Source organism: Leucopleurus acutus (assembly GCF_964270905.1).
Source record: "Leucopleurus acutus genome assembly, chromosome: 1".
In the NCBI taxonomy this organism is placed as follows: Eukaryota; Metazoa; Chordata; class Mammalia; order Artiodactyla; family Delphinidae; genus Leucopleurus; species Leucopleurus acutus.
Genome location: NC_139142.1, coordinates 28,343,981 through 28,367,100, shown reverse-complemented (window position 1 = coordinate 28,367,100; position 23,120 = coordinate 28,343,981). Strand labels below are relative to the sequence as shown.

At 50.2% G+C, this 23,120-nt stretch overlaps 2 protein-coding genes across 2 annotated transcripts in view; both read right to left on the bottom strand.

Annotated features, from left to right (window-relative positions):
* Positions 1-337: 337 nt before the first annotated feature.
* On the bottom strand, positions 338-1,390 carry PNMA1 (PNMA family member 1; the record flags this gene model as incomplete). Its single annotated transcript, XM_082849726.1, has 1 exon — positions 338-1,390. The coding sequence occupies one exon, from the start codon at positions 1,388-1,390 to the stop codon at positions 338-340; it is 1,053 nt and encodes a 350-aa protein (XP_082705852.1).
* A 3,881-nt stretch (positions 1,391-5,271) lies between these two features.
* The window catches only part of MIDEAS (mitotic deacetylase associated SANT domain protein), a 64,602-nt gene continuing 46,753 nt past the window's right edge, over positions 5,272-23,120 (bottom strand). Inside the window, exons 3-13 of the mRNA XM_082863657.1 lie at positions 22,632-22,931; positions 16,755-17,100; positions 14,714-14,780; positions 14,073-14,215; positions 13,849-13,952; positions 13,302-13,377; positions 12,527-12,615; positions 9,928-10,077; positions 8,501-8,710; positions 6,796-6,992; positions 5,272-6,398 (exon numbers count right to left, since the gene is read on the bottom strand). Coding sequence (XP_082719783.1) covers positions 6,221-6,398; positions 6,796-6,992; positions 8,501-8,710; positions 9,928-10,077; positions 12,527-12,615; positions 13,302-13,377; positions 13,849-13,952; positions 14,073-14,215; positions 14,714-14,780; positions 16,755-17,100; positions 22,632-22,931 — 1,860 coding nt within the window. The 3' untranslated portion in view covers positions 5,272-6,220. The remainder of the gene's footprint in view (positions 6,399-6,795; positions 6,993-8,500; positions 8,711-9,927; positions 10,078-12,526; positions 12,616-13,301; positions 13,378-13,848; positions 13,953-14,072; positions 14,216-14,713; positions 14,781-16,754; positions 17,101-22,631; positions 22,932-23,120) is intronic.

The following is a 23,120-nucleotide window of genomic DNA, read 5'->3' as shown; positions in this document are numbered from 1 at the left end:
CATGCAATATCACATTTAATTACCTCGACGGTAAGTGTCACGAGTTCACGTTTTCCACAACTGATGATGATGCAAGCTGATGACAGCTTGCACTGAGCACTCGTGTCCAGACCTTTCCCTGGCATCGTAGCTAGCATGACTCGTACCGCAGCAGCTCTGGTGCTTGTTTGCACGATTTTACTAATGTCACATGAATACGCAGGCCTGACTCCCCCCCCCCCAAAAAAAAACATGGCTAAGTCTTTACTACTAGGAGACACACGTGTAAGACAGCACAGAGACAACGAACGAAAGCAGCTGTGATCTAGGTCTGCACTAAAGCCCCTTTTATGGGGACTCAGAGGGGCCCCTTCAGGCCTAACTGCAGGAGGACAGCCTCCGCCTCCTCCTCCTCAGCCTCCCCCTCGCGGATCTGCACCAGCAACTGGAAGAGGTTTGGGGCTGGCCCTTCCGCAACCGCGGTCAGCCACAGCCTCTGGAGGGCCCCGCTGTGGTTGGCCCCGGCAATGACCTGCTCCAGGCGGGCTTGATTCACGTTTTCTTTATCTATGGCCCCCTTCTCCACCACCTTCTGCAGCAGAGGCTCCAGACGAATGACATAAGCAGATAACTTTTCCCCCGGGTTCTGGTAAGTGTTCAGAAATCTGACCTGCGCATCCCTACAGCTCTCCACGCTCCCAAACGCTTGCTCAAGTGCCTTCAGGCATTCGGCGGTGGTAATCGCAGGGTTGCTGGTCTTGAGGATGCGTATGACATCAGCAGCAGGACCTCTAAGACTCTCCATCAACCGCCGCCTCTTTTCCACATCTGACACCTGCCACTCCTCTATGACCTCATTAGTGTGCTCCAGCCAGGGATCAAATGTCTCCTCTCCAGGCCCCAGGATGTCCCTCCCGGAGAAGAGTGTCAGCTTCCTGTACCATATGGACTCAACAAGAGGCGGAATAACATTATGCAAAATATAGTTTAGCATCTCTGCTGGCATATCTGGGATTGGGGCCGGAGTGGGGTTCTGAAACCCAAGGACACGGGCAACATCTTGCACGGTCCACCCCTCTCTTGCCAGGAAGAGGTGCAACCTTTCTAGAAATTCAGCATCGGAAGTCGGGTGCTTAAAGACCACTTTCCACACCCCTCCTTTACCGGGCATCTCCCTGGGGATCGCGGTGTAATCGGCAGCACCAGTGAGCTCTAACAAGGCTGCTTTGGCATTCTCTTCCCTCCAGAACATTCTCCCAAGCACTCGATAGGGCACCTGGGGCATCGCAGCCTGGAGGGTCTCTTCGATTTCAGCCTCATCACAGTTCACTGGGATCCCCCAGACCAGCAGGGCTCTCTGGGAGTTCACATCCATCCCCCTACACCAGTCTTCCAACAGTGTCATCGCCATTTTGCCAACTATCAAGGGCCCCAATTTTACAAAATATGGGTTACTGTGGTTCCCTGTGCTCTAGGACTTAGGACAACAGCAGACAGTCCCGCGCAATATGCCCGAGGAGTCAAGCTTCACACCACCACGATTAACAAACGACACCAGAGTCCTGCTCTCGTCCTTCCGCTGCCCCCCAGTGTCAGTCCTCCGCGTTCTAGGAGCGAAGCCTGCGGGATGCTCAGTTACGCGGCCACCGCCATCTTGAGTCTCTGGTCGGGGTCTTCGGGCCGGGTCCTCCACCTGCAGGCAGGGTGTCGCGTCGCAGCTCAGAGGCGAGGAGTGAGGGCGGGCGGCGAAGGCGGGAGCCGCCGGGCTGTAGAGGCCGCCGGGGTGTAATCGCGGGGCGTAGTCTTCTGTTCTCAGCCCGGGCGCCAGTCACTCGCGGCTGCTTCCGGCGTCAAGCGGGCTTTCGCGGTCGGAGCCGGGCCTTCAGGCGCGCGAGAAGCCGCTTCTCTGCAGACGAGAACTGTGCCGCCCCCGGAGGAAGAGACTATCCCGAGGTCGCGGCGGCGGCAGCGGGGCCAGCCCGAGAGATGGTCCTTCGCTGGCGCAGGTGCCCGTCTGGGCTGCGAGGACAGCCGGGCACCCGGAACACACGCGGCGGAGGCGCGGGTAGGATGCGGAAGCAGGGCTAGAGGCGGCGCAGACGAAGGCAGGCCACGGCGACTGCGCGCCCGAGCTGCTGCACGTGGAGGCGGGATGGCGCAGCGCGACTTCCGGCTGGTCAGACCCGCAGCCCGCCGAGACGTTACGGCCGCAGTGGAAGGCGGGACCGGCCGGCAAGCGGATTTCGCCCCGCCCCGCCCCCGCGGCCGAGCCTGCGCGAGCGTATCCACGGCAACGGCGGCCCAGAAGACTGGCGACCCGAGTGCTTCGGCGGCCCGCAGAGGCGAGCGATTGCCTTGGTGCCAGCAAGGGGCTCCGGGCATTAATTTCTCTGACGGCGCGTTTCCTTTTTCACATTTTCCAGATTTTTTTTTTTCTCACAAAGCACTGTATTTAAAAGACGATAATATAATACCGGAGTGGATTTAAGATGATATGCGTCCGTCAAGGAAGATTGTCTACTCACGTCGCTCGTTCAAGTCAATGCTGTATAAGAAAATACCCTATACCATCTGATCGCACTCCGCAACCTCCGCGAATTTCATCCGAATGAAACTAAAACGTTGGAAGTGTGCCGTGTGTTTGTGTGAGACACTGAGTTGAGACTTTTTCTTGTCTAAGATTTTGTAAGAAGATCTAGATCTATTTAGTAACCTTTGTAGCCAGGCTACATGTGTTATTTCCCTTGTCCTGGCATCACTGACAGTGAGCTGATAAAACAGAATCCTTACGGTTCAAAAACGTCAAGTAATCCCTTGCAAGCAAACCAAGGCCTATTTACGTCAATCCCAGATAGTGAAAATCTCCCCAGAAGGACACAGCATTCAACTCTGAATTTTTAAAACCTTATTTAATAAAAGGTTTAAAGATACAGAAGAACATTCAAAAGTAAATAAGTTACATAGGTACATTACAATCACATCAGCAAGATTTTCTTTAGTGTGTTAATTTTTTTTTTATAAAAAGCACACAAAAAATAAAATCTTCAGTCTGGTCTATCACAACTGTACAGCAAAAGAGGTAATATTTATATATATGTACACTATTTTAATATGTAACAGTCTTTTTAAAAAAGGGTGCCACAGGCAGCAAACACACAAAAGGCAGTGTCTGATATTTTTCAAAATAAAAGGAATATACTTATTTATATGCTATTAAAATATTTGTACAATAATTACAGACTGTCAAGGCTATTCCTGTGCTCTGTCCCCTCCAACAAGGCCTTCGACTGAGAGACGAATGAAAAGGTGAAACAGCTGCAAACTGTGAGAGGCAAATATTAACACAGCAAAAATATGGGGAGGACATACAATTGTTTTATAAAAGTATGCATACTTCCTATAAACCTAAGGAGTTAGGCTTGCCAGTCTGGTAATAAATACCGTCCCAGAATAGTGAGCCCCAGTAAAAACATACTTAAATAGCTGAGGCTTGAGTATGTGTTGTATTCCTCCTTCATCTTAACATCTGGCACATGAGAAGAGGTTAGGTCACTGAGGCAGTTAAATATAGGGGATCCCTTTAGACATAAGCAGCACACGACCTCTGTGCCAGGGGTGGAAGTGGGGTAGCAGAAGGGATGGGTGTGTACCTTAGTTGTGAGGGGGGCTGCTGAAGGCATGGAGGACAGTGCTTCAGCACTGTCTCCGTGGGTGGGTAAGAGACCTCAGAAACGGTCTAGAACACAGGCACTAGGTTAGTTTCATGCCCTTAGCTGAGTGTAGATGGAGGCTGAGAGATGGATATGTGAGATGGTGTGGGGAGGACATTATAAAGCTGAAAGTGTTTGTCATTTAACTTCTTAAAGCAAAGAGCTCTGAATATAAGAAAAAAGAAAAAACAAAGTAGCCTAATGGTTCACAGGGAGAAAGCACCATAAAGGATACACCTATGCCAGCTTCTATGGGCGCACCTACTTTACTGGCAGGTCACTTGCCACAACTGCATCTGCCCTCTAAACATTATACCTTTTACACTGCATTCTAGATACTAATCCATTCTGGAGCATAAACCCTTCTAAAATACGGTGTTGGGTGGGGTTAATACAGAGAGGTACCATCTTGATTTTCTCCACCTATATTCACCTGGTCTGGTCTCCGTGAGCTTAGAAGAGGAGAATCACTGTAGACGAAGGAGGTTTCTGTTACCACATGTCCAAAAAAGAAGACTGAAACTAAATACGGTTTAAATAGAAAAAACCTCGGGAAACTTAAGTAGCACTTTGGGGCAAAGCTGTGAAGGCACTCATATTACATATGTGATTTAGAAGAGAGCCTAAATTTGCTACCCTCCTGTTTTTGGAGGGTATACCAGATTTTTGCAGTCTTGGGCCGTTGAGCTTGTAAAAGCCTATGGAAGAAACTAGCTGGGAAGTTAGAGGTCTAAGTAGCCATCAGAAGTTGAGGAGGGGGGAGAATTTTAATTCCCATAGCTGGGCTCATGTATAACCATATTAATGCATAAATGAATGCTAATACACACCTGATAGTGCATAGTTTAGAAACAAAACTCCCTCCCCACTCCCAGCTACCAATATGATGCCTTTAGGCTACCTCAGAAGAGTAGCAGAATGAATACTTTTTGGCTCCTTCCTAACGTGGATTCACTTAGAACTTCTTTTACACAAAGTTGAACAGCAAGATCAGAAAAATAACTCAGCCCTCCTATGGGACTGGCAAGTGAAGGGGCCTCCAGAATCTTCCAGCCCTTCCACATCAGTGACTCCACACCAAATATAGCTTCTTCAAGCCAGAAACAAAACCAGAATCTGGCTTCCAGCCAATTCCCTCAAGCTACTTGAAAGTACAGCCAAAGAAGAGGTAGCAACAAGAACTGCCTTTGATCTCCCTTGATCCTGCTAGTCTCCGTGTGCCTTTGTGACATCTTCCACCTTTCCACCCTCTTTCAGTGCTACTATCATTCCTATTGGCAGAACGAGGGACTTTAGGGTCTTGGAAATGTGGGGGGGAGGGTGGTGCCAAGAAGGTGCCTTGTTTGGGGATAAATGCACTTGGGCCTCTGGAAAGGAGGAATCCCCTGGTCCCTGAGAGGATGTTAAAAATTAAATATTAAGAATAAATAAATAGCTCCCAAATGACACAAGTCAAGGAATGAAGGCTCCTGTCCCATCTGGCTAGGAGACCTCCCCCTCCCAGGGAAGGATCCAGAAATCTCCAGCATGCAGGACTGAGGGCTGAGCTGTGGATATCAGCACTAGACCAGGTGGGGTGGGGTTAGGTGGCAGCTGCCAAGGGCAGGACAGAGGCAGGCAAGAAACTTGCACCAAGGAGGAGCAGGCTGGGCCTAGGCTAAGCTCCCTTAGCAGCCTCCAGGGCCCAAAGGTATTTGGCAAAAAGGTGGGAAGCAGGAAAAGCCAAGGCTTATCAAAAGCTCCCTCAGGCCTAGCCCTGTAGCAGCCCTGCAGCTTCCTTCCTTTGCACAGTTTCCTTCCCTCCAGCAGGCTGAGAGCTTGCAAAGAACATTGGCTCCTTCCCCAGACATCTGAGAAAACTTTCCAGCCCCAGCAGGATGCTAGCGAGCAGCAAAGGGATAGGTACCAGTCCTGGTCTCTCTCCCTGCACCTGTTCTGGCAGCCTCCCTCCCACGGAGAACGTGGCCTCTCTGAGGACATAGTCACTGGAGCAGCATGGCCTGGACACAGCCGCAGAGGAGACAGCACAGATGCCAGGCTGAGCTCCCTCTCGGAGATGACCACCACACTCCTTCCCACGGAGTCCCTCTTTCCGGGGCTTGGGGCAGGGCCTGTACAGGTCCCCTGGGGCGGGGGATTAATGCTGCCAGGGGACGCGCTTGTGCTTGTCTCTCCATGGTGACCTAAGGGAGCAAGGGAAACAAAGAGGGAGAGAAGCAACCTCGTGGCGTGGCGGCAGAGGTCCATGTGAGAGGCAGCGGCGGCAGCGCTGGAGCCCCTCCCCAGGGGCAGCCCCAGCGAGCAGGGACTCTCCCAGTCCCAGGAAAGCAGGAGGGAAACTTCCGACAGACCAAATGCAAGAGAACTGGATCCTGCAGCCCTTAACACTGCTCCTGGGCCCTGTATAAGTAAAAGAGCCGTTTATTTAATTGTATCCGTTTTGCAGAGACAAGTCCACGTGATCTCTCCCTCCGGAGGTTCCAGTGCTGGCAGAGCGTCTCAGGCTGGAGCAGGGCCCGGAGCCCCGGGCGTCAGCCCCTCTCGCCTGCGCTGCTCTCCTCCCTCAGGGCCGGCTGGTGGGGGGAGGCGGCCGCAGTGGCCGCAGCGGCCGCGGCCTCTTTCTCCTTCTGCCTCAGAGCGGCCGCCTTCTTCTCCTGCTCGGCGTGGCTCTTCATGTGAGCGCTGCGGCTCTTCACCTTGTAAAACACCCTGTAGCCGGGAAGGAGGGGCTCCAGTAAGAGGTCTGTCTCCACCCCTGGGACCTCCAGGCTAGAGCACCTGAGTGCGTGCGTGCGTGCGTGCGTGCGTGCGTGTGTGTGTGTGTGTGTGTGTCTGTTCTGGGGGCTCCCCGGCCCTTCTGGCTTGCTCCGCGCCACGTGGTCCAGCCCCACCCTCCAACAAGGGGACCGATGGGCTCCCGATTCAGTGCCATCATCCCTCTTCTAAAAGCCGCCAAGGGACGTCACCGGGGAAACCCTCTGAGCCAATCAGGAGACAGGGCGAAAGCTGTGACTCCTCCTACTTCTCCCCAGGAATCGACGTCTGCCCCTCCCCCAACCGCAGCCAACCTACCAGGTCCCAGTGGAGACTGGGTCTGCCTTCTTACCTGCCACATTTTTTACACGGAAAAGTGTTCTCCTGATTCTGGCTCTTATTAAATGGCTCTGGTTTTTTCTTCTTCTCCGAAAAAGGAAGTGCCCTACGTGACTTCCCTGGCCCCTCCCTTGGCTTCTCTGAGGCCTGGCCACCTGCAGATCCAGGGGCATTGGATTCGTGGCTTCGGAGGATGAGGATGTCATTGGCCTGGAGAGGGTCAAACAAGGAGAGCTAAGAGATTTGGGGAAGAGAGGATCCCGAATTATGGAATATCAGTGAACAGAGGGCTTTTAAAGATCATACGCTCATTCCAAATGGTCCCCTAGCATCCTCTTGAATCTTTCCAGTGACAAGGCACTCATAGCTCTGTTTCCACAAACTGCTGGTACCGTAATTACGTGGGACAGCCCTAGCTGCTATAAGGACTTCCTGATGCATCTGACAGGGGTCATGGTGTCTCTGTTAATGACGTGGGTTCATGTTTTCAGTCACTTAGTCTATTCATGACTTCATTCCATAAATGACCTTCAAATCTGTGTAACATGCCAGGTTACACACGGGATAGAGAGGTGACAGGAGCCCCTGCCATCAGAGAACTCACAGTCTGAAGGGACAGACATGCAGGCAGTTAGCTCCTGACAACATGAGCCACCATGGGAAACGCCAAGCAGGTGCCAGAGAGCACAGGACGCCTGGTGCAGACCTGGAGAGGTGCTGCTCAGGGTATGCGAACCATGGACCTTGGGTTAGGGGAGCCCCAGATGGCCATTAGGAGTCACACACGTGAGCACTGGATCAAACCACACAGGAAAGCATTCATAAAAGTTCAGCAGAACTCAGTGGCGTGTGTACACTGAGCACAGCTCTTGGAGGAGCACAGACAAGGCTCAGAAGGGAGCAAACAGCTGTGTGTCTACAGTTTGTGAGGGTTTTCCTGCAAGTTTAAGTGTACAACACAAATTAAACAAGCAAAGACTCTCATAGTAGCTCCGTAGCAGACCCTACCCAGCCCTCTCTCTCTTGGGGGACCTCTTCCTGACAAGGAACAGCTCTGGCTGGTATGTCTTGCTTCTTGGCCTGTGATGTGGTGGACAGAACACTGCACTAGGAGGACCTGGGGTGGGACCTCAGGCAAGTCACTTAGCAACTCTGAACCCAGCTTCCTCCATCGGCAAGGTGGGGGCTAACACTTTATGGGGTTATCGCGAGGGATGAATGAGATAATGAACAGGAAAGCACTTCTTAGACAACATGCGTGAGGGGCCGTTGTTGTTATTCCCATTGTCTCAGCTCAGTTTCAGAATTCTTGTCAGGGACACGCCTCTCTTAGGGGGAGCCCTGTCTGAACTGTAAGTCAGGAATGCTTCCCCAGTGTCCCACACACCTGGGTTTTCACAAAGCCTTTCTCCTCTGTGACTCAGATACAGAAGCCGTATAGTGTAAAATTAATAGCGGATTCTGGAGTCAGGCTGCCTACTAGCTGTCTTATCTTGGACCTCAATTTCCTTCTCTGTAAAATGGGAATAATGACAGTACCTACTACATGGAGTTATGAGGATAAAATGAGTTAACAGCATAAACTATCTAGTGCTTTCCTGCCATGATGATGATCATCATCATCTTCATGTTCCTGCTCTGCCCTCCCTCCCACACCCCTAGGCCCAGCTCCAGCCGTCCTCCTGGCCCTGGGCTCCCCCAGTGGAGGTCACACTTACCGACTCATTGGCCTGTAGTGTCTGCGTGGCTTTGACAGCCGCTGCCCGCCGGCTTCGCTCTCGCCCCTCTTCCTGCTCCGCCTTCTCCTGGGTCTCTGGCATCTCTTCCTCCTCCTTTCTGGTCTCCTTTACTTCCTTCTTAGGCTCTAGCCTCTCTTCACTTGGGGACTCTCTTCTGGGAGGAGGCACCCTGGGGAACTTCTGGGAAGTCTATGGGGGACAAGAGCAAGGCAGTGAGCCTACAGCTCAGTCATGCAGCCACATGCACCGATTCTGACCCGGCCAGGGGCTCACTAGGCCCTGCTAGTCCTGCTAGCCTGGCCTGGACCAGTGCGGCCTCCTGGGCTAGACTCTATACTCTCCCACCGCTAATCTACCGGTAAAATGAGAGAGAGCCTTGAGGCCTGGAAGCCCTCAGGATGAGACCAAGCACTTGAGATGGAGCTGGGGCAGGGAGGGAGCATGCCAGTCCCTCCCCACAGGCCACCTGTCCTCTTGGGTGTGTCCAAGAGACACATTCTAGGGCAGGGTGGTCTGGTGGAACCAGGCAGCAGCCTTGAGCTCCATTCTAAGCTATCTTTGTAACGTTTTCTGTATCTCTACCCCCTTCCCATCTGCAAGTGGGAACTAAATCACTCCCTGTCTTAGAGCAGCATGTCACCAAGTGTGGACTTGTGACCCCAAGATGATATTAGGTGGATACATGGACACAGAATTAAATAACATTCTCTTTTCACAAAATTGAATAACGTTCTCTTTTCACTTCTCTTTCAATCCTGATTATGTCAAGGACAAAGTCTCGAGTTGGTATTAATGTGTCTTTTATACTGTTCTAGACTTAACAAGGAGAGGTCAGGCCTCATCTCAGAGCCTTGGCAGGTAATAGTATCTGGCTAGAATTTAATAACATTGTTTGGTTTTCATATATATTTATTTTTACCAGTACCTTCTATGGCCAGCAACACCGGTTTTCTATTTATGATTGTGATATAAAGCTTCCCTTGAGTAAAAAATGGGTTGATTTAAAGAAAAATATTAAAAGCACAAGTGGTGTATGGACATGACAAAAATAGTAATGGTGACATGTGGTAGGATGCAGATACAGCAGAATTCATAAAGGTGATACAAGAATGACTAAAGTTTAGGAAAGAGTGTTAGAGGTCTGCTACGAGGGGACAATAAGTCAGTGCTGGTGCAAATACTGTGGGAAATTTCCCCCAACGTTCTGCATCAACACAATATATTATTACGATGACACTGGCAGATAGAGAGGGGAACCCGAAGGTCCAGAGCCAGTGTCCAGGACATCAGCTCCCTGGGGCTGTCAGGGACACTGCCTTCCTCTCTCTGCTCTCCAGGGAGTCCTGGAGAGCTTGGCCTCAGGCTCCCACCTCAGCCTAAGCAGCTGAGGCAGGGAAGGGAGTCACCTTAATATCCACTTCAACCTCTTCCTGGGCCGACTTTTCATCACTTGTATCCACATCCCCGAAGGTTAGCGTCCCATTGCGGCCAATCTTCACCTGCTTCTTGTAGGTGTAGTAGAACTCCACACACTGGGCCACGGTCTTGGTTTGGATCTGGTATGAAGCCAAAACTGAGGTCAGAGTTCCTGGTTCAGCTCACCTGCCTGGGGGCACTCCAGCCTTTCTTATCCCTGCATGCCCCTCCGTTAACCTTAGCAAACACTAAACCCAATAAACCCAGGAAATACAAGCATGTCTCCAACACCTGCTCTGCACAAACCACTGACCAATTCAACACTTCAGCACTATTTTTTTTTAAAAAGCTAAAAAGGACAACATGGAGCCATTGGGGAAATTTGAATACGGATCATGTATTAGAGAGCATTATGGTGTCAGTTTAAATTTCTTGGGTGTGATAACGGTACTTTGGTTTTGTAGGAGAATATCTTTGTTTTAGGAAATATTTAGGTCAAATGTCATGATGTCTGTAACTTTTAATGATTGGTTAAAACAGAATACCTGTGTGTGAGTTTATTTACGGACACAGAGAGAGAGCAAATGTGGCAAATGTTAACAACTGGTAAATCTGAGAGGTATATGGGTGTTCATTATACTATTCTTTCCATTTTTCTGTAAGCTTGAGATTTTTCAAAATGAAAAGTTAAAGGGGAAAAAGCCTGGGCACCATCCACATTCAAAGCCAGACTAGACCTGGCAACACAGCCTCTCTACGTCAATCGGAGCAAACAATTTCATTCCTCTTGAGGGAGCAGTGAGGACAGAGAATTGTCAACTGCCCTGTGTTGGGGAGGAACTCAGGGGAGACTAACACGTAAGCCCTGGAAAGCCTGAAGAGGAAGCAGGAGGCTAAGTCTTGTTCTAACTCTACCACTAAATGGCTGTGTGGCCTTAGGCAAGGCTCTTGGTGTGAAAGTAGTGAGTGGGATGAGACCAGACGATCCCCAAGGGCCTCCCAAGCTCTGAAACCCTAGCCCTCCTGTTTCACAAATCCATTTGGCCACTGGGTTTGGTTTCTGGACTGCCTCCCCCACACCCCCAACCTGTTTTCTCTGACTCTCCCCCATCTCCCCAGACTCCCAGACTGCTCAGCCAGCTGCTGGGCTGCACTGGGAACGGGGGTGTCCTGTCCACAGAGCCCAAGGGGTCAGTGAGGGCCCTCTGTGCATGAGCAGGAAGCAGACATGACTCATCTCCCACTAACGGTCAAGTCACAAATTTATTAACTAGATCCTGTTTACACTTTTATTATCAATTCCCTCTGATCATCTGTTAGCCTGACTCATGGTCTGCTCTTTTCATTAAGGCATTAGGGGCACCTCAGTGAGCTTCACAAGGCATGTACTTCCTGGCAATATTGCCCAATCAGGGAGCCCAGCAAACGACTGTCCTCACAACAGGGCCCTTGTAGGAGAATCTGTCAGCACTTGGTCCAGGCCCCAGGGCGTTCCTGGTACAACCTACAATCCCAGGAGGAAAGAACACATTCTGGGAAGCACTCTTCCCTCAGCTGTCGACACAGCTCACTCTCGCCATAGCCCAGGCTTTGTGAGACAGGGCTGGTGGGAAGATGCAAGCCCTTGGACTAGCATATCACTCTCCCAGAAGAACACAGGGGCAAGACAAGAGAATCTAGGAAAACTAGGCCCAGGCTTCCGCTCCTCTGTCAGCTGAGTTACTGGAAGGAAGCCCCGGGCCTGACAGGAAGTGGGCAGAAGCCCCCTAGGTCAGTTATAGTCACTTGCTAGCTCTCGGTCCCCTCATCTCAGGGTGACTTCTCCTCCCACTAATTGTGGCCTTTGAAGTATTCCAGCCCCTTAGGATGGCTCACCTCTGTTTGCAGCCCCCCTTCTCTTCCTCTTCTCCCTTAGGCAAGTCACTATTTATTTGGTGCCACTGGCTCTGGTGCCCACTCAGGCCCCCCTCTGGACTGAGACTTCAGAGTATGGCCACCCTACCCTAAGCTGAGGGAAGGGGCTTAGAACCAAGGGGGAAAAGGCCTGATCATTTCCATTCTTGTTTTGTTTAGAAAAAAATGTCTCTGGGGACTTCCCTGGTGGCGCAGTGGTTAAGAATCCGCCTGCCAATGCAGGGGACATGGGTTCAAGCCCTGGTCCGGGAAGATCCCACATGCCGCGGAACAGCTAAACCCGTGTGCCACAACTACTGAGCCTGCGCTCTAGAGCCCGCGAGCCACAGCTCCTGAGTCCACGTGCCACAACTACTGAAGCCCGCGCGCGTAGAGCTCATGCTCCGCAACAAGAGAGGCCACCACAATGAGAAGCCCGCACGCCGCAACTAAAAAAAGCCTGCGTGCAGCAACGAAGACCCAGTGCAGCCAAAAATAAACAAATAAATGTATTAAAAAAAAGAAAGAAAGAAAAAGAAAAAATGTCTCTGAAGCTACTTAGTGGCATTGACCTAACTGCTTTGTAAGAGGTCTTGGTAAGCAATTGCAGGGCCCCCCCACTGGCAGAGGGAGCCCCCAAATCATGCAGGCAGCTCCTGCCCCTCTCTTGCCCCCCAAAACGGAGCCCCAGCTCACCAGCTTCTGCACCAAGAAGAAATCCTTCTTGTAGATGGCAATGCCCTTGTTGAACAGCTTCCTCTCAGCCATCTTCCACTGGTCGGAGCCTGCAGGGCAAAGAGGAAGCCAGGGTAGTGAGGGGGTGGGACTGTGAGCACTGCAGGGGCAATTCTGACCAGCAGAAAAGTGTGAGGTCATCTAGCCGCTGTCTCTGCAGGCATTCAGAGCTGGCTCCACATCCTGCTTCTGCCACCTACTAGCCATGTTGCTTAGCCTCTGAGCCTCACTTTCCCCACTTGTGAAATGGGAACTGGTAATAGAAGCCACCTCACCAGCTGTGGTACAGACTCAGTGAGACAATGCATGTGGAGCCCTTGGTGATATACCCGGCACAGACGGGATGCACCACTCGACAGGGGTCGATACCAGGGACTGCTATTATGCCACTTGGTCAATGTCCCTCTTAAAGCACAGTCCCCAGAATGGGACATGGCACTCCAGGGGTCCTCTAAGTTCCAGCACCTGATGCCAATTTGGATGGCACTCCCTGGGCTCCTGCCCCTTATACCCACACCCTGGGCTCTTCTACCCAGATGGGCTCCCACCTGCTTATGCCCTTCTCCCTTCCCTTGCAGGGCACAGGAAGCCCCTTGAGAGCCACCCCAGCTCTGGTGTCAGTCCCCTCACACTGGATCTCCACCCCCGCTCCACCCTGGGCTGTGACTCAGCACTGAACTGAGCCCCACTGATGCTGGAGACCCCTCGAGGCCCCAGGCCCACCCTGCCAGCCCACCTGTGTAGTGATAAGTTGCCAACGGGTGGTTGTGGAGCCGCAGCGGCTTCTTCAGTAGCAGCTTATTCAGCGTTTCCTAAAAGGGAAGTGAAGAAAAGGTCAAGGCCCTGGCTGGGGTCTTGGTGGGCAAAATTCGGACCTCTGAGTAGGGTGGGCACCCACTCTTGGCCCTCTTAACTGTGGAGGGGCAAGAGGTCTGGCAGGATGGCAAGGGCATGGGGGTTGGGTCGCTCAGGGCCTCTTAAAAGAGGAAACACATGGTCCCCAAGGCAGGCAGCCACAGATAGAGAAGGCCCTCAGTGACAGCCCCGTCCGAGGGTGGGGACCCACTACCCAGGATCAGAGACTGGGGTGGACCTTGCACAGCAAAGTCTGTAGTTTGGAACCAGGGCTCCCTCAGGCCGACCCCCTACCATCCCCAACTTGGTCAGACCTTCCTGCCTGCCTCAAATCAGCTCGCCGACAGGCCTGGCTCCTGGACAGCACACACACGGATCCCTGCCAGCCTCCCCAAGGGGCCCTCCCTTCACCAGGGGCAGTGTCTCACCAGGATGTCTCCCCTGGACTCGTGCAGACAGTGCAGGGCCAGCTCCTGGTTGGTGCCAGCTCCAGGGAAAATGCTGGAGCAGGCAGCTGTCAGCAGGTCTTCCACTGGGGAGGGAGGAGAGAAAGGCACTTTTAGGGCTGGGCTGGGCAGGGCTGCATGGGGCGGAGCCTAGCCCACCCACTGCCCAATAGCCAGCCTTTGCCTGCTGGCTCGTGACCTCTCACCTTGCCTCTGCTTCTCCTGGCTGCTCTCTAAGTCCTCCCACGGCTGCCACACCAAGTCGGCCTTGTGGGAGTCTGCGGCTGCCAGGGCGCGGTCCCTCATCGAGGGGATTTCTGCTTGGAACCGGGAGCCCACGTTGATCCGTCTGCAGGGGCGGAAAGGGCAGGGAGTGAGGCTTTACCATGTGGGGATGGGGAACCCTACTTCCTCCCTGAAGATGGAAAAGATGCGGGGGTAGCTGGCAGAGGCTGAGCGCGGCAAGGCTTCAGCTGGGTGTAAGGGAACCTGGCTTCTACGAGGACAGCCTGGCAAGTGGCACCTGGTGCTGTCAGAAAGGCAAGGCCCAGAGGTTGGAAAGGGGAGAAGAAGCTCCAGGTTTACAGACAGGGAAAGACTCTTGGACTGCCCTTCTAATTCTCCTCAGAGGCAAATTCAAACTGAGCTGGTCCTTTCCTTCCCTGTGACTTCCACACAGAAGCCGGGGTGGGGATCAGTGAAGCCCAGGGCTAAGTGCAGAAGCCCAGAGAGGTCTGCTCAGCCCCCAGCCCACAGAAGCCTCCTCTTCCTCGTAGGGCCCACCTGCATGCACCGGACTCCAGCTGGCCACCCTCACCCCCCGAGCCAGAGGCTGGGCTGAACTTACGGCTCGATGCTCACTGGGGTGGCCTCCCCCATCACAGAGAGGACAGGCGGGGTGACTTCAGCGCTATCTATGGGACAAAAGGCAGGTTAGTAAATGGCACCCTCTGCGCTTCAGCAAAGCCACCCTCTCCAACCCTAGGTGGCTGCTCTTTACGCATAAGAGCCACAGCAGTGACTCTGAGGTTCACACTGGGAAATCAGGCACCCTGAGTCCTGGCTCTGCAGCCTGCCATTGTGACAACCAGCTGTGACTTTACCAAATACGTGGGTGCCTCCGTTTTCACGCCTGCTGAAAGGGGCTGTTGCTACCTATCTCCCTAGGTTGATGTGAGGATTGAATGAAATCATGCACAAAGCTGAGCCCTCGATAAATATTAGCTACTCTTATTACTACTGCTACCAGTTCCACTACTAGAGCCATGTTCTGCCCCGGGGGCGCCCACAGTACAGCATTAATTCCAGCATTCAACTATGGCTGCTCTAGTAGAGAGGCTGAAACTTCCGCCACACAAACGAGGTGGTGAAGGAGATCACTGTTTCATAATTATCTTCTCACTTCCTTGCTGGGTTCTCTGCCTTGGTTTCTCCCGAGCTAATCTTAACGCCCTGTGTGATCAAGACACTCTCTTGCTCCAAAAGCAAAATCTGCTGACTCCTCTCTGCAACCTGAGAGAAAACTTCAACTCCTCAGCTCAGTGTTCAAGGCGGTTCCCCTGCCAGCTATGCATCCCACCACCGCCTTGCCTGGACCGTCCATCTTTGCAGGCTGCTCCCTCATGGCCCCTCGCGCTCCCTGCACAGTCCCACCTCTGGGCCTTTGCACCTCTCCTTTCTTCTGCCTAGTGTGCCCTCCCCACCTGCTTCCTGGTTCAAGCTCAGCTTTAGCCCCACCCTCTCTTCAATAAATGCTTTCCTCACCACTAGGGCTAGCAGCCTCTGCAGGCTTCACTCACTGACTGCTGATCCCACTCTGCCTGAAACTTCTGCTTTCCTGTCTCCCAGGCTTTCAAGTCAACGCCCTAATGACCCAGCACTCTCTTTAGAACAGACCACGGTGTCCCACACATTACTGGTGCCCTCACAGGACCCAGTTCAGGCTTTACACCTCAGTGCAAGAAAATCCTCATGGATGGACAGACCTCTTCTTTGCTGCCAAGCTGGTCTCAACAGCGACTTCTTCCTGCACAACCTAGGCATGGAGAGAAGCTTCCAAGCTTCCAGTAGAAGTGGAAGAGCCAAAGGCCAGCCAGCCCAAGGTGAGCCATTTCTCACCCAGACACCAGAGGGCACCAGAGAGGCATGCCACGATGAGGTCAGGGTCAGAGGTTAATCCCGGGACCGCACTGCCTCACCTCTGTGCTACCTCTGGTCGGGATTACTCTCCATCTTCTCTATCACCCTGAGATAGGATTATCCCATTTTTCAGGGGAAATGAATTCTTGTATGGAGTGGGCAACATTTTTCAGCAATTCACCACCCAGGCCAGCCAAAAGGTCTGCTCTGGGCCAAAATGACCGTTCAAGAGACACAGGAGACAGGATCTGCCACCTAATATTAAGAACAAATGTGACACACCAGGCACAATGTAAAGTGCTTTACGTGTGTTAATGCATCTGGACCTCACCACAACCCTCTGAGGTAGCTATTAGGTTGAACCATAGGAAACTGCTGTTTGTGGTTCTAAAAACAGCTGAATACATATTGGCAATTTCATCATTAACCAAACACTACTAACATCCTCATTTACATGCTGAAGAAACTGAGCCCCAGGGGGTTTAAATCACTTCCACAGGGGATGGAACAGTAAATTGTGGAATTGGGATTTAAGTCCAAGCAGTTGGGCTGACACCTCCTCTCCCCAACCACAGCGTGTACTTGAGCCAGGACAACCTCCTTCTCTCTCTCAAAGGAGACAGTAGAAGTAGAGCCCCTTTTCCCATGGCATTCCAGCCCAACCCCGGCAGTGCCAGAAGCTGAGTCTTCCCTACCCACCGCCCTCCCACAATGCCTGCCCTCACGGCTGCTGAGGGGGGATCACTCACTAGACCGGAGCAGGGTGCGATGGGCACTCTTTGGCGTGATGGGAGGAGGGGCTGGGATGCTGCTGGTCGACATGATGGCATTGAAATAGAGTCCGGAGCCTTCCCGCACGGGGCTGAGGATGGGGGGTGGTGTATAGGGGGGCAGCTCAAAGCTCCGCTCAGAGGGGTGGTCAGCTAGGCGGACAGGGGAGCGCAGGTGGCTCTGGTACGGGGTGATGTTGGAGTAGACGGGAGGGGCGATGAAAGTGCCCGCCTTGGTGGGGATGATCAGAGGCTCAGGCCTCGGCCGCTGCTTTGGTTTCCGCACTGAAGGTTCCCCCTCCAACTTGGCGTTCATGTCCTCAGCCTGGAGAAGGAAACAGGCCAAGATGGCTCAGCCACCTACAACCTGGGAAAAACTGAAGTCTTTTTTTTTTTTTTTTTTTTTTTTTGCGGTACGCGGGCCTCTCACCGCTGTGGCCTCTCCCGTTGCAGAGCACACGCTCCGGAAGCGCAGGCTCAGCGGCCATGGCTCACGGGCCCAGCCGCTCCGCGGCATGTGGGATCTTCCCGGACCGGGGCACGAACCCGTGTCCCCTGCATCGGCAGGCGGACTCTCAACCACTGCGCCACCAGGGAAGCCCCATAAAAACTGAAGTCTTGACCACTGCTTGCCAGTTTCACCTTTGGAACTTAGTCTGCCCAGCACACCCACTAAGGCAAGCCTGAGACAGGAAGCAGATCCTAACGCCCTTCTTACTGTCTCCTCTAGGGCAGGGGTCAGCACACTGTCTCTGTCAAGGGCCAGATAGTATATATTTTAGGCTTCGTAGGCCACACACGTATTCTTCGGTGCATATTCTTCTTCTCCTGACCCCACCCCCTGCCCTTTTAAAATAATCCTTTGAAAAGTGTAAAAAACAGTCTTAGGGCTGGATTTGGTTCACCGGTCATAGTTGCCAACCCCTGCTGTAAAGTATGCTACAGGGCAGGGAACTATTGTAGTTCAGGGCCAGGCCCTGGAACTGGATTGCTTGGACTGGGATCTACTTCCTTTAATTACCACTTAAGATACTTAACTCTGTGTGCATTACCATTTTTAACATGGGAATAACAAACGCCTACCTAATGGGGTAGCTATGAGGACTAAATAAATTAATACATGGAAATCACTGAGAACAGTACCTGGTACATAGTAATTACTCAATCAATACTGACTGCTATCACTACTTAAACTCCAAGCTCTGCATTAGATGGAGGCCCATATCACGTGCCAAGACCCAAGCTAGGCATGGGACCACAGAGTGAACAGGACAGCCCTGTCCTTGAAGAACTTTTATTCTCATAGTATTAGTCCTACCTTTGCTGTCAGAGGTTAGTCCTTCTGGCTTACCCTTCTCCCTGCTCGGTATGCCTTGTGGGCCTCCATACAGAATAGAGGGCAGGGCTGTACAGGAACAGAGGCCTTTCCTTGCTGCATCCCTATCCTCTCAAGAGAGAATGGAGGCCTACACGAGTGAGTGACATCGATCATCTCCCTGGGTGCACAGGTGAGACTGGCCACACTGACTGGGCCCAGAACAACAGGCTTTCTCCCCGTCCCAGGTTCCAGCTCCCACAAGACCTTCCAGCCGAGGGCCCTGAATCCCCATGAGCCTTGGCCATGCCTTTTAGCCATCTGTGCCCTCTCTGCTCTTTTACAGACTAGGAAGAAATGACATTGCTCATTCTCTCCCCCTAAGGGGAACAATATGATTGCACAGAAAAAAATGCAATGGAGCCAAAGGCCCCCAGACTTCTAGACAAGAAATCCAACATGAACTCAAGCTAGCTGTTAATGATTTGTGATTTTATAGGGAAAACGGATTTAAACTATTCTAAATATTTGACAATATTTTTCATATTGATTATTTATTTATTTAGGCTGCATTGGGTCTTCGTTTCTGCGCACGGGCTTTCTCTAGTTGTGGCGAGCGGGGGTTACTCTTTGTTGCAGTGCACGGGCTTCTCATTGCGGTGGCTTCTCTTGTGGAGCACGGGCTCTACTAGTGTGGGCTTCAGTAGTTGTGGCTTGTGGGCTCTAGAGCACAGGCTTAGTAATTGTGGCGCACGGGCTTAGCTGCTCCGCGGCATGTGGGATCTTCCTGGACCAGGGCTCGAACCCGTGTCCCCTGCATTGGCAGGCGGATTCTTAACCACTGCGCCACCAGGGAAGCCCTCATACTGATTTTTTAGGTGTGATGACGTGGGAAGGAAGGAAGGAAGGAAGGGAGGGAGGGAGGGAGGGAGGGAGGGAGGAAGGAAGGAAGGAAGGAAGGAAGGAAGGAGGGAAGGAGGGAAGGAAGGAAGGAAGGGAGGAAAGGAGGAAGGAAGGGAGGAAGGGAGGAAGGAAGGGAGGGAAAGAATCCTTATGTATGGTGTACTTCAGGTACAAAACCAAAGTATTTATGGATGGAATGATGTGATGTTTGGGATTTGCTTAAAAAAAAAATCCAGTGGCAGGGAGAAGTAGAGGTACAAATGAAAGAAGATTGGTTGTAAAAGAGGGTGACGGCTAAATATTAGGACTCATTATACCATTTTCTCTACTTCTGTGCATGATTGAAAACGTCTGTAACACAAAGAGAGAGAAAGAGAAAGAGAAAGACCTCCCCAAAAGCCTGGTATAGTGAGAGTCCTCAGGCAGGATTCAAGAGATCCAAATTCTAGGGCTAGCTCTGCCACTCCTTGGCTGTATGATCTTAGGTAAGCCTCTGGCCTTTTCTGGACCTATTTCTTCCTCATCTATGAAATGGGTATGTTGAGCTGTGTAGTTGCTCAGGCTCTTTCCTGCCATCCTCAGGACAAGCTGCCCAAGGCTCCAGCCTCCACCACAAACTCTCCCCCAACCAGAGAACAAGATTCCGGAGAGCAGAGACTGTGCTACTCATGATGATCTTGGAGCTCTCCTTTCTGTTATAGACAACAGGCACGCAGGCCAACCCTCAAGTTGCGAATGACTAATAAAATCTAGATGCTGTACAAAACCACATTTCTGCAGGTACCAGAGAACAAATTAGTTGGCAAAGAATCAAACGGCCAAGATCCAGGGAAAAAAAAGGAAAGCCAAAAAGGTGAGCCCAGCATTTAGAATTGTGTTTTCCCTAGAGATAGATGCTGTTATGGAAGAGACAACGGAGAGGCTGAGAAACTGGGTAAAGCTTTTAATAAATTCAAGGAGCCAGCAGAATAAAAACTGGAGTTTAGAGCTTGCCAAGGAAGGAGAGCCTGGTGAACCCCTAGGCTTTGGATTGGGACTCCAAAGGGCCATATCCTCAGAATAAAGGTGAATCAGATATAGATTAGTTCTCAAATGGAATAATGCCCAGCTTCAAATCATCTGATTAAGTTAAAGTAATACAGGATTGCTTGTGCTCTTTGCTACCTGTCAGATGCAAAGACAAATCCTCTCCAGTAGAGGAGAACAGCATCCAGAGTCTTTAATTACCTCAACAATTTTTCATATATAATGTCTGACATTCAATAAAAAATAGCCAGATATACAAAAGAGTAAGATGTGATTTAAAAACAAGAAATAGCAGATAACGAACACAGACCCACAGGGATCCCACTAACGGAGCTATGAGACATAAACTTTAAGAAGACTATGCTTGGGAATTCCCTGGAGGTCCAGTGGTTGGAACTGGGCGCTTTCACTGCTGGGGCCCATGTTCAATCCCTGGGCGGGGAACTAGGATCCCACAAGTCATGCGGTGTGGCCAAAAAAGGAAAAAAAAAAAAGAAAAGAGAAGAAAAGAAAACTATGCTTAAGTTATGCAATAAAATAAAAGGCAAGGTTGAGGATCTCATCAAAGAACTAGGAACTCTAAAAATGAACCAAATGAAAAATCAGGTTACTGAAAAATAAAATAACTGAAGACAAGAGTTCAATGAATGGGCTTAACAACATATTAGACACAGCTAAAGAGAGAACTGGTAAACTGAAAGATAGGTCAGACTTAAAAAAAAAAAGAAATGGAAAACATAGAAAAGTGCATGACAGACAAAATAGGGGATACAGTGAAAAGCACTAACAAAACGTGTAACTGGAGTCCCAGAAGGAGAGGAGAGAGAATATGGAGCAGAAGCACTCTAAACAGGATAAATACAAAGAGATCAATACTTAGGTTTCACAGCAAAACTGCTGAAAACCAATGACAAAAAAAAATCTTAAAACAACAAGATAAAAAGATACCTTACATTCAAAGGAGCAACAATATGGATTATAGTGATTTCTCAATACTGTACCTACAATAGAAGCCTGAAAACAATGGAATGACATCTTTAAAGTGCAAAGAAAAAAAAAACAAACTACCAACACAGAATTCTCTACCCAGCAAAGTTATCCTTCAAAAATGAAGATGAAATAAAAACATTTTCAGACAATCAAAGACTAATAAAATTTATCACTAACAGACTCACACTAAAGGAACTAAAGGAAATACTAAGGGATGTTCTTCAAACAGCATATAAATGAACTGAGATGGAAGCTTGGAGATATGAGAAGAAATAAAAAGCAACAAAACGCTCTTAAGTATTTGAATAAATCTAAAATGAACAACAACTGAACAAAACCATAATGTTATAATGTCCTATCAATGTTAAAATATAGGGAGAATGAAAAGTCATGTCAATAATTCTACAAGTTAGGGGTTAGGGGAAAATGGAGTTAAAGGGTTGTAAGAACTCTGCATTGTCCAAGAAGAGGCAAAGCACTAACTTACATTAGATTTCAATAAGCTAAGAATGCATTTTAATCTCTAGGAACGCTTCTCAACCAGAGGATTAAGCTCTAATGTCATAAGGCATTCACTATGTAATAAGTTGACTTCTCTCCTACACCTCTAGAATGGTACTAGCTATGTACCATCCTCCAGATAATTGAGAAAATGGTCACTCAAATCCCCTTCTGTAGGGCTTAATTCTCTAATAGAAATCCAGGTAATAAAGGCTGCTATGGTAATCACTAAAGGAGTAATACATAAGTATATAACTAATAAATTAATAAAGAGGGGAAATGGAATAACAAACCCAATCAATCCAAAGGAAAACAAAAAAAGAGGAAAAAAAAGGAAGAAAGAAAAGGCAGGATGGGATAAGTGGACAGCAGATTTAAACCAAAGTTTATCAGTAATTACATTAAATATAAACTGTATCAATGCTCTAACGAAAAGACAAAGGTTGTTAGAACAGATGATAACAAACCCCAATTATAAATCCAGTTGAAAGATATACCTTAAGTAGAAGGATACAGAAAGGCTGAAAGTAAAAAGATGGAAAAGATACACATCCCATCCTCCTCCCACCCACACTAAGGGAAAGAAAGAGAAATATCTGACAAAGTAGACTTTATAAGGCAAAAAGATTACTAAAAATAAAAAAAGAAACATTTCATGATAAAGCGTCTAATCCAGTTCTAAATAAGTATGCAATTAACATTGCATCAAAATGTATAAAACTAATACTGACAGAACTAAGAAAAAATAGACAAAACCTCAATCTTAGTGGGAGAGTACAACATACATGTTTGTACTGACAGAACAAGCAAACATTTCTATATCCCAGTACCTAGCACAAGGCCTGACCCACATTAGAGGCCAAATCAAAATTTGCTGACCTGAAATAAAAGAGATTCACACATTCTGGATTTTCCTAAACAGTCCAAATTTCAAGTATAAAATTGTCTCTTTGTCCCTCATAAGTTCATTTGTCCAAAAGTTTTGTTTGGAAAATATAAATAATATCCCCATGGGTGACTTGAATCCCTCCTATACTGCCATGTTCTCCTTTTTCCCATATAATATTAGGTCACCAGGAGCACCCAGGTACTGAGCTGCTTGCATGGGGCGCCTCTCATACCTGAGCTGGGGCATCAGTCCCGGGGATACGGGTGGACCGCCTGCGGGTGACGATGACCGACGGCTTGTGTTCAGTGGGGTTCTGTTCAGGACCCTTTCCATCCTCATCAACACCTCCAGCTTGGGCTGCCTCAGTTGGGTCCACAGCCCGCACAGGCACAGACACTGGGATTATGAGGGGTACCATCCCGCTGTCCTCTCGTGCTCGCTTGGCAGCTAAGGAAGGCTCAGAAAACTCCACCCCACACTTGGTAGTTGAAGCCAATACACTTTTCCGCTTCTCCTCAGAGCCACTGGCATCCTGGAGAAGGAGAGAGAGAGGAAATGGAGACGGTTAGAAGGTAAGTCCTGATCTGCTGGTCCGGGACCCCTAATCCCGTTTGATTCAGGGACTCAAACACCCATGACGGTTCCCAATGGTCTTTGGCAACCTGGCCTTTCCCTGACCACCTTTTCCCCCACCATATTCCCAGATACTCTCCATAACCTC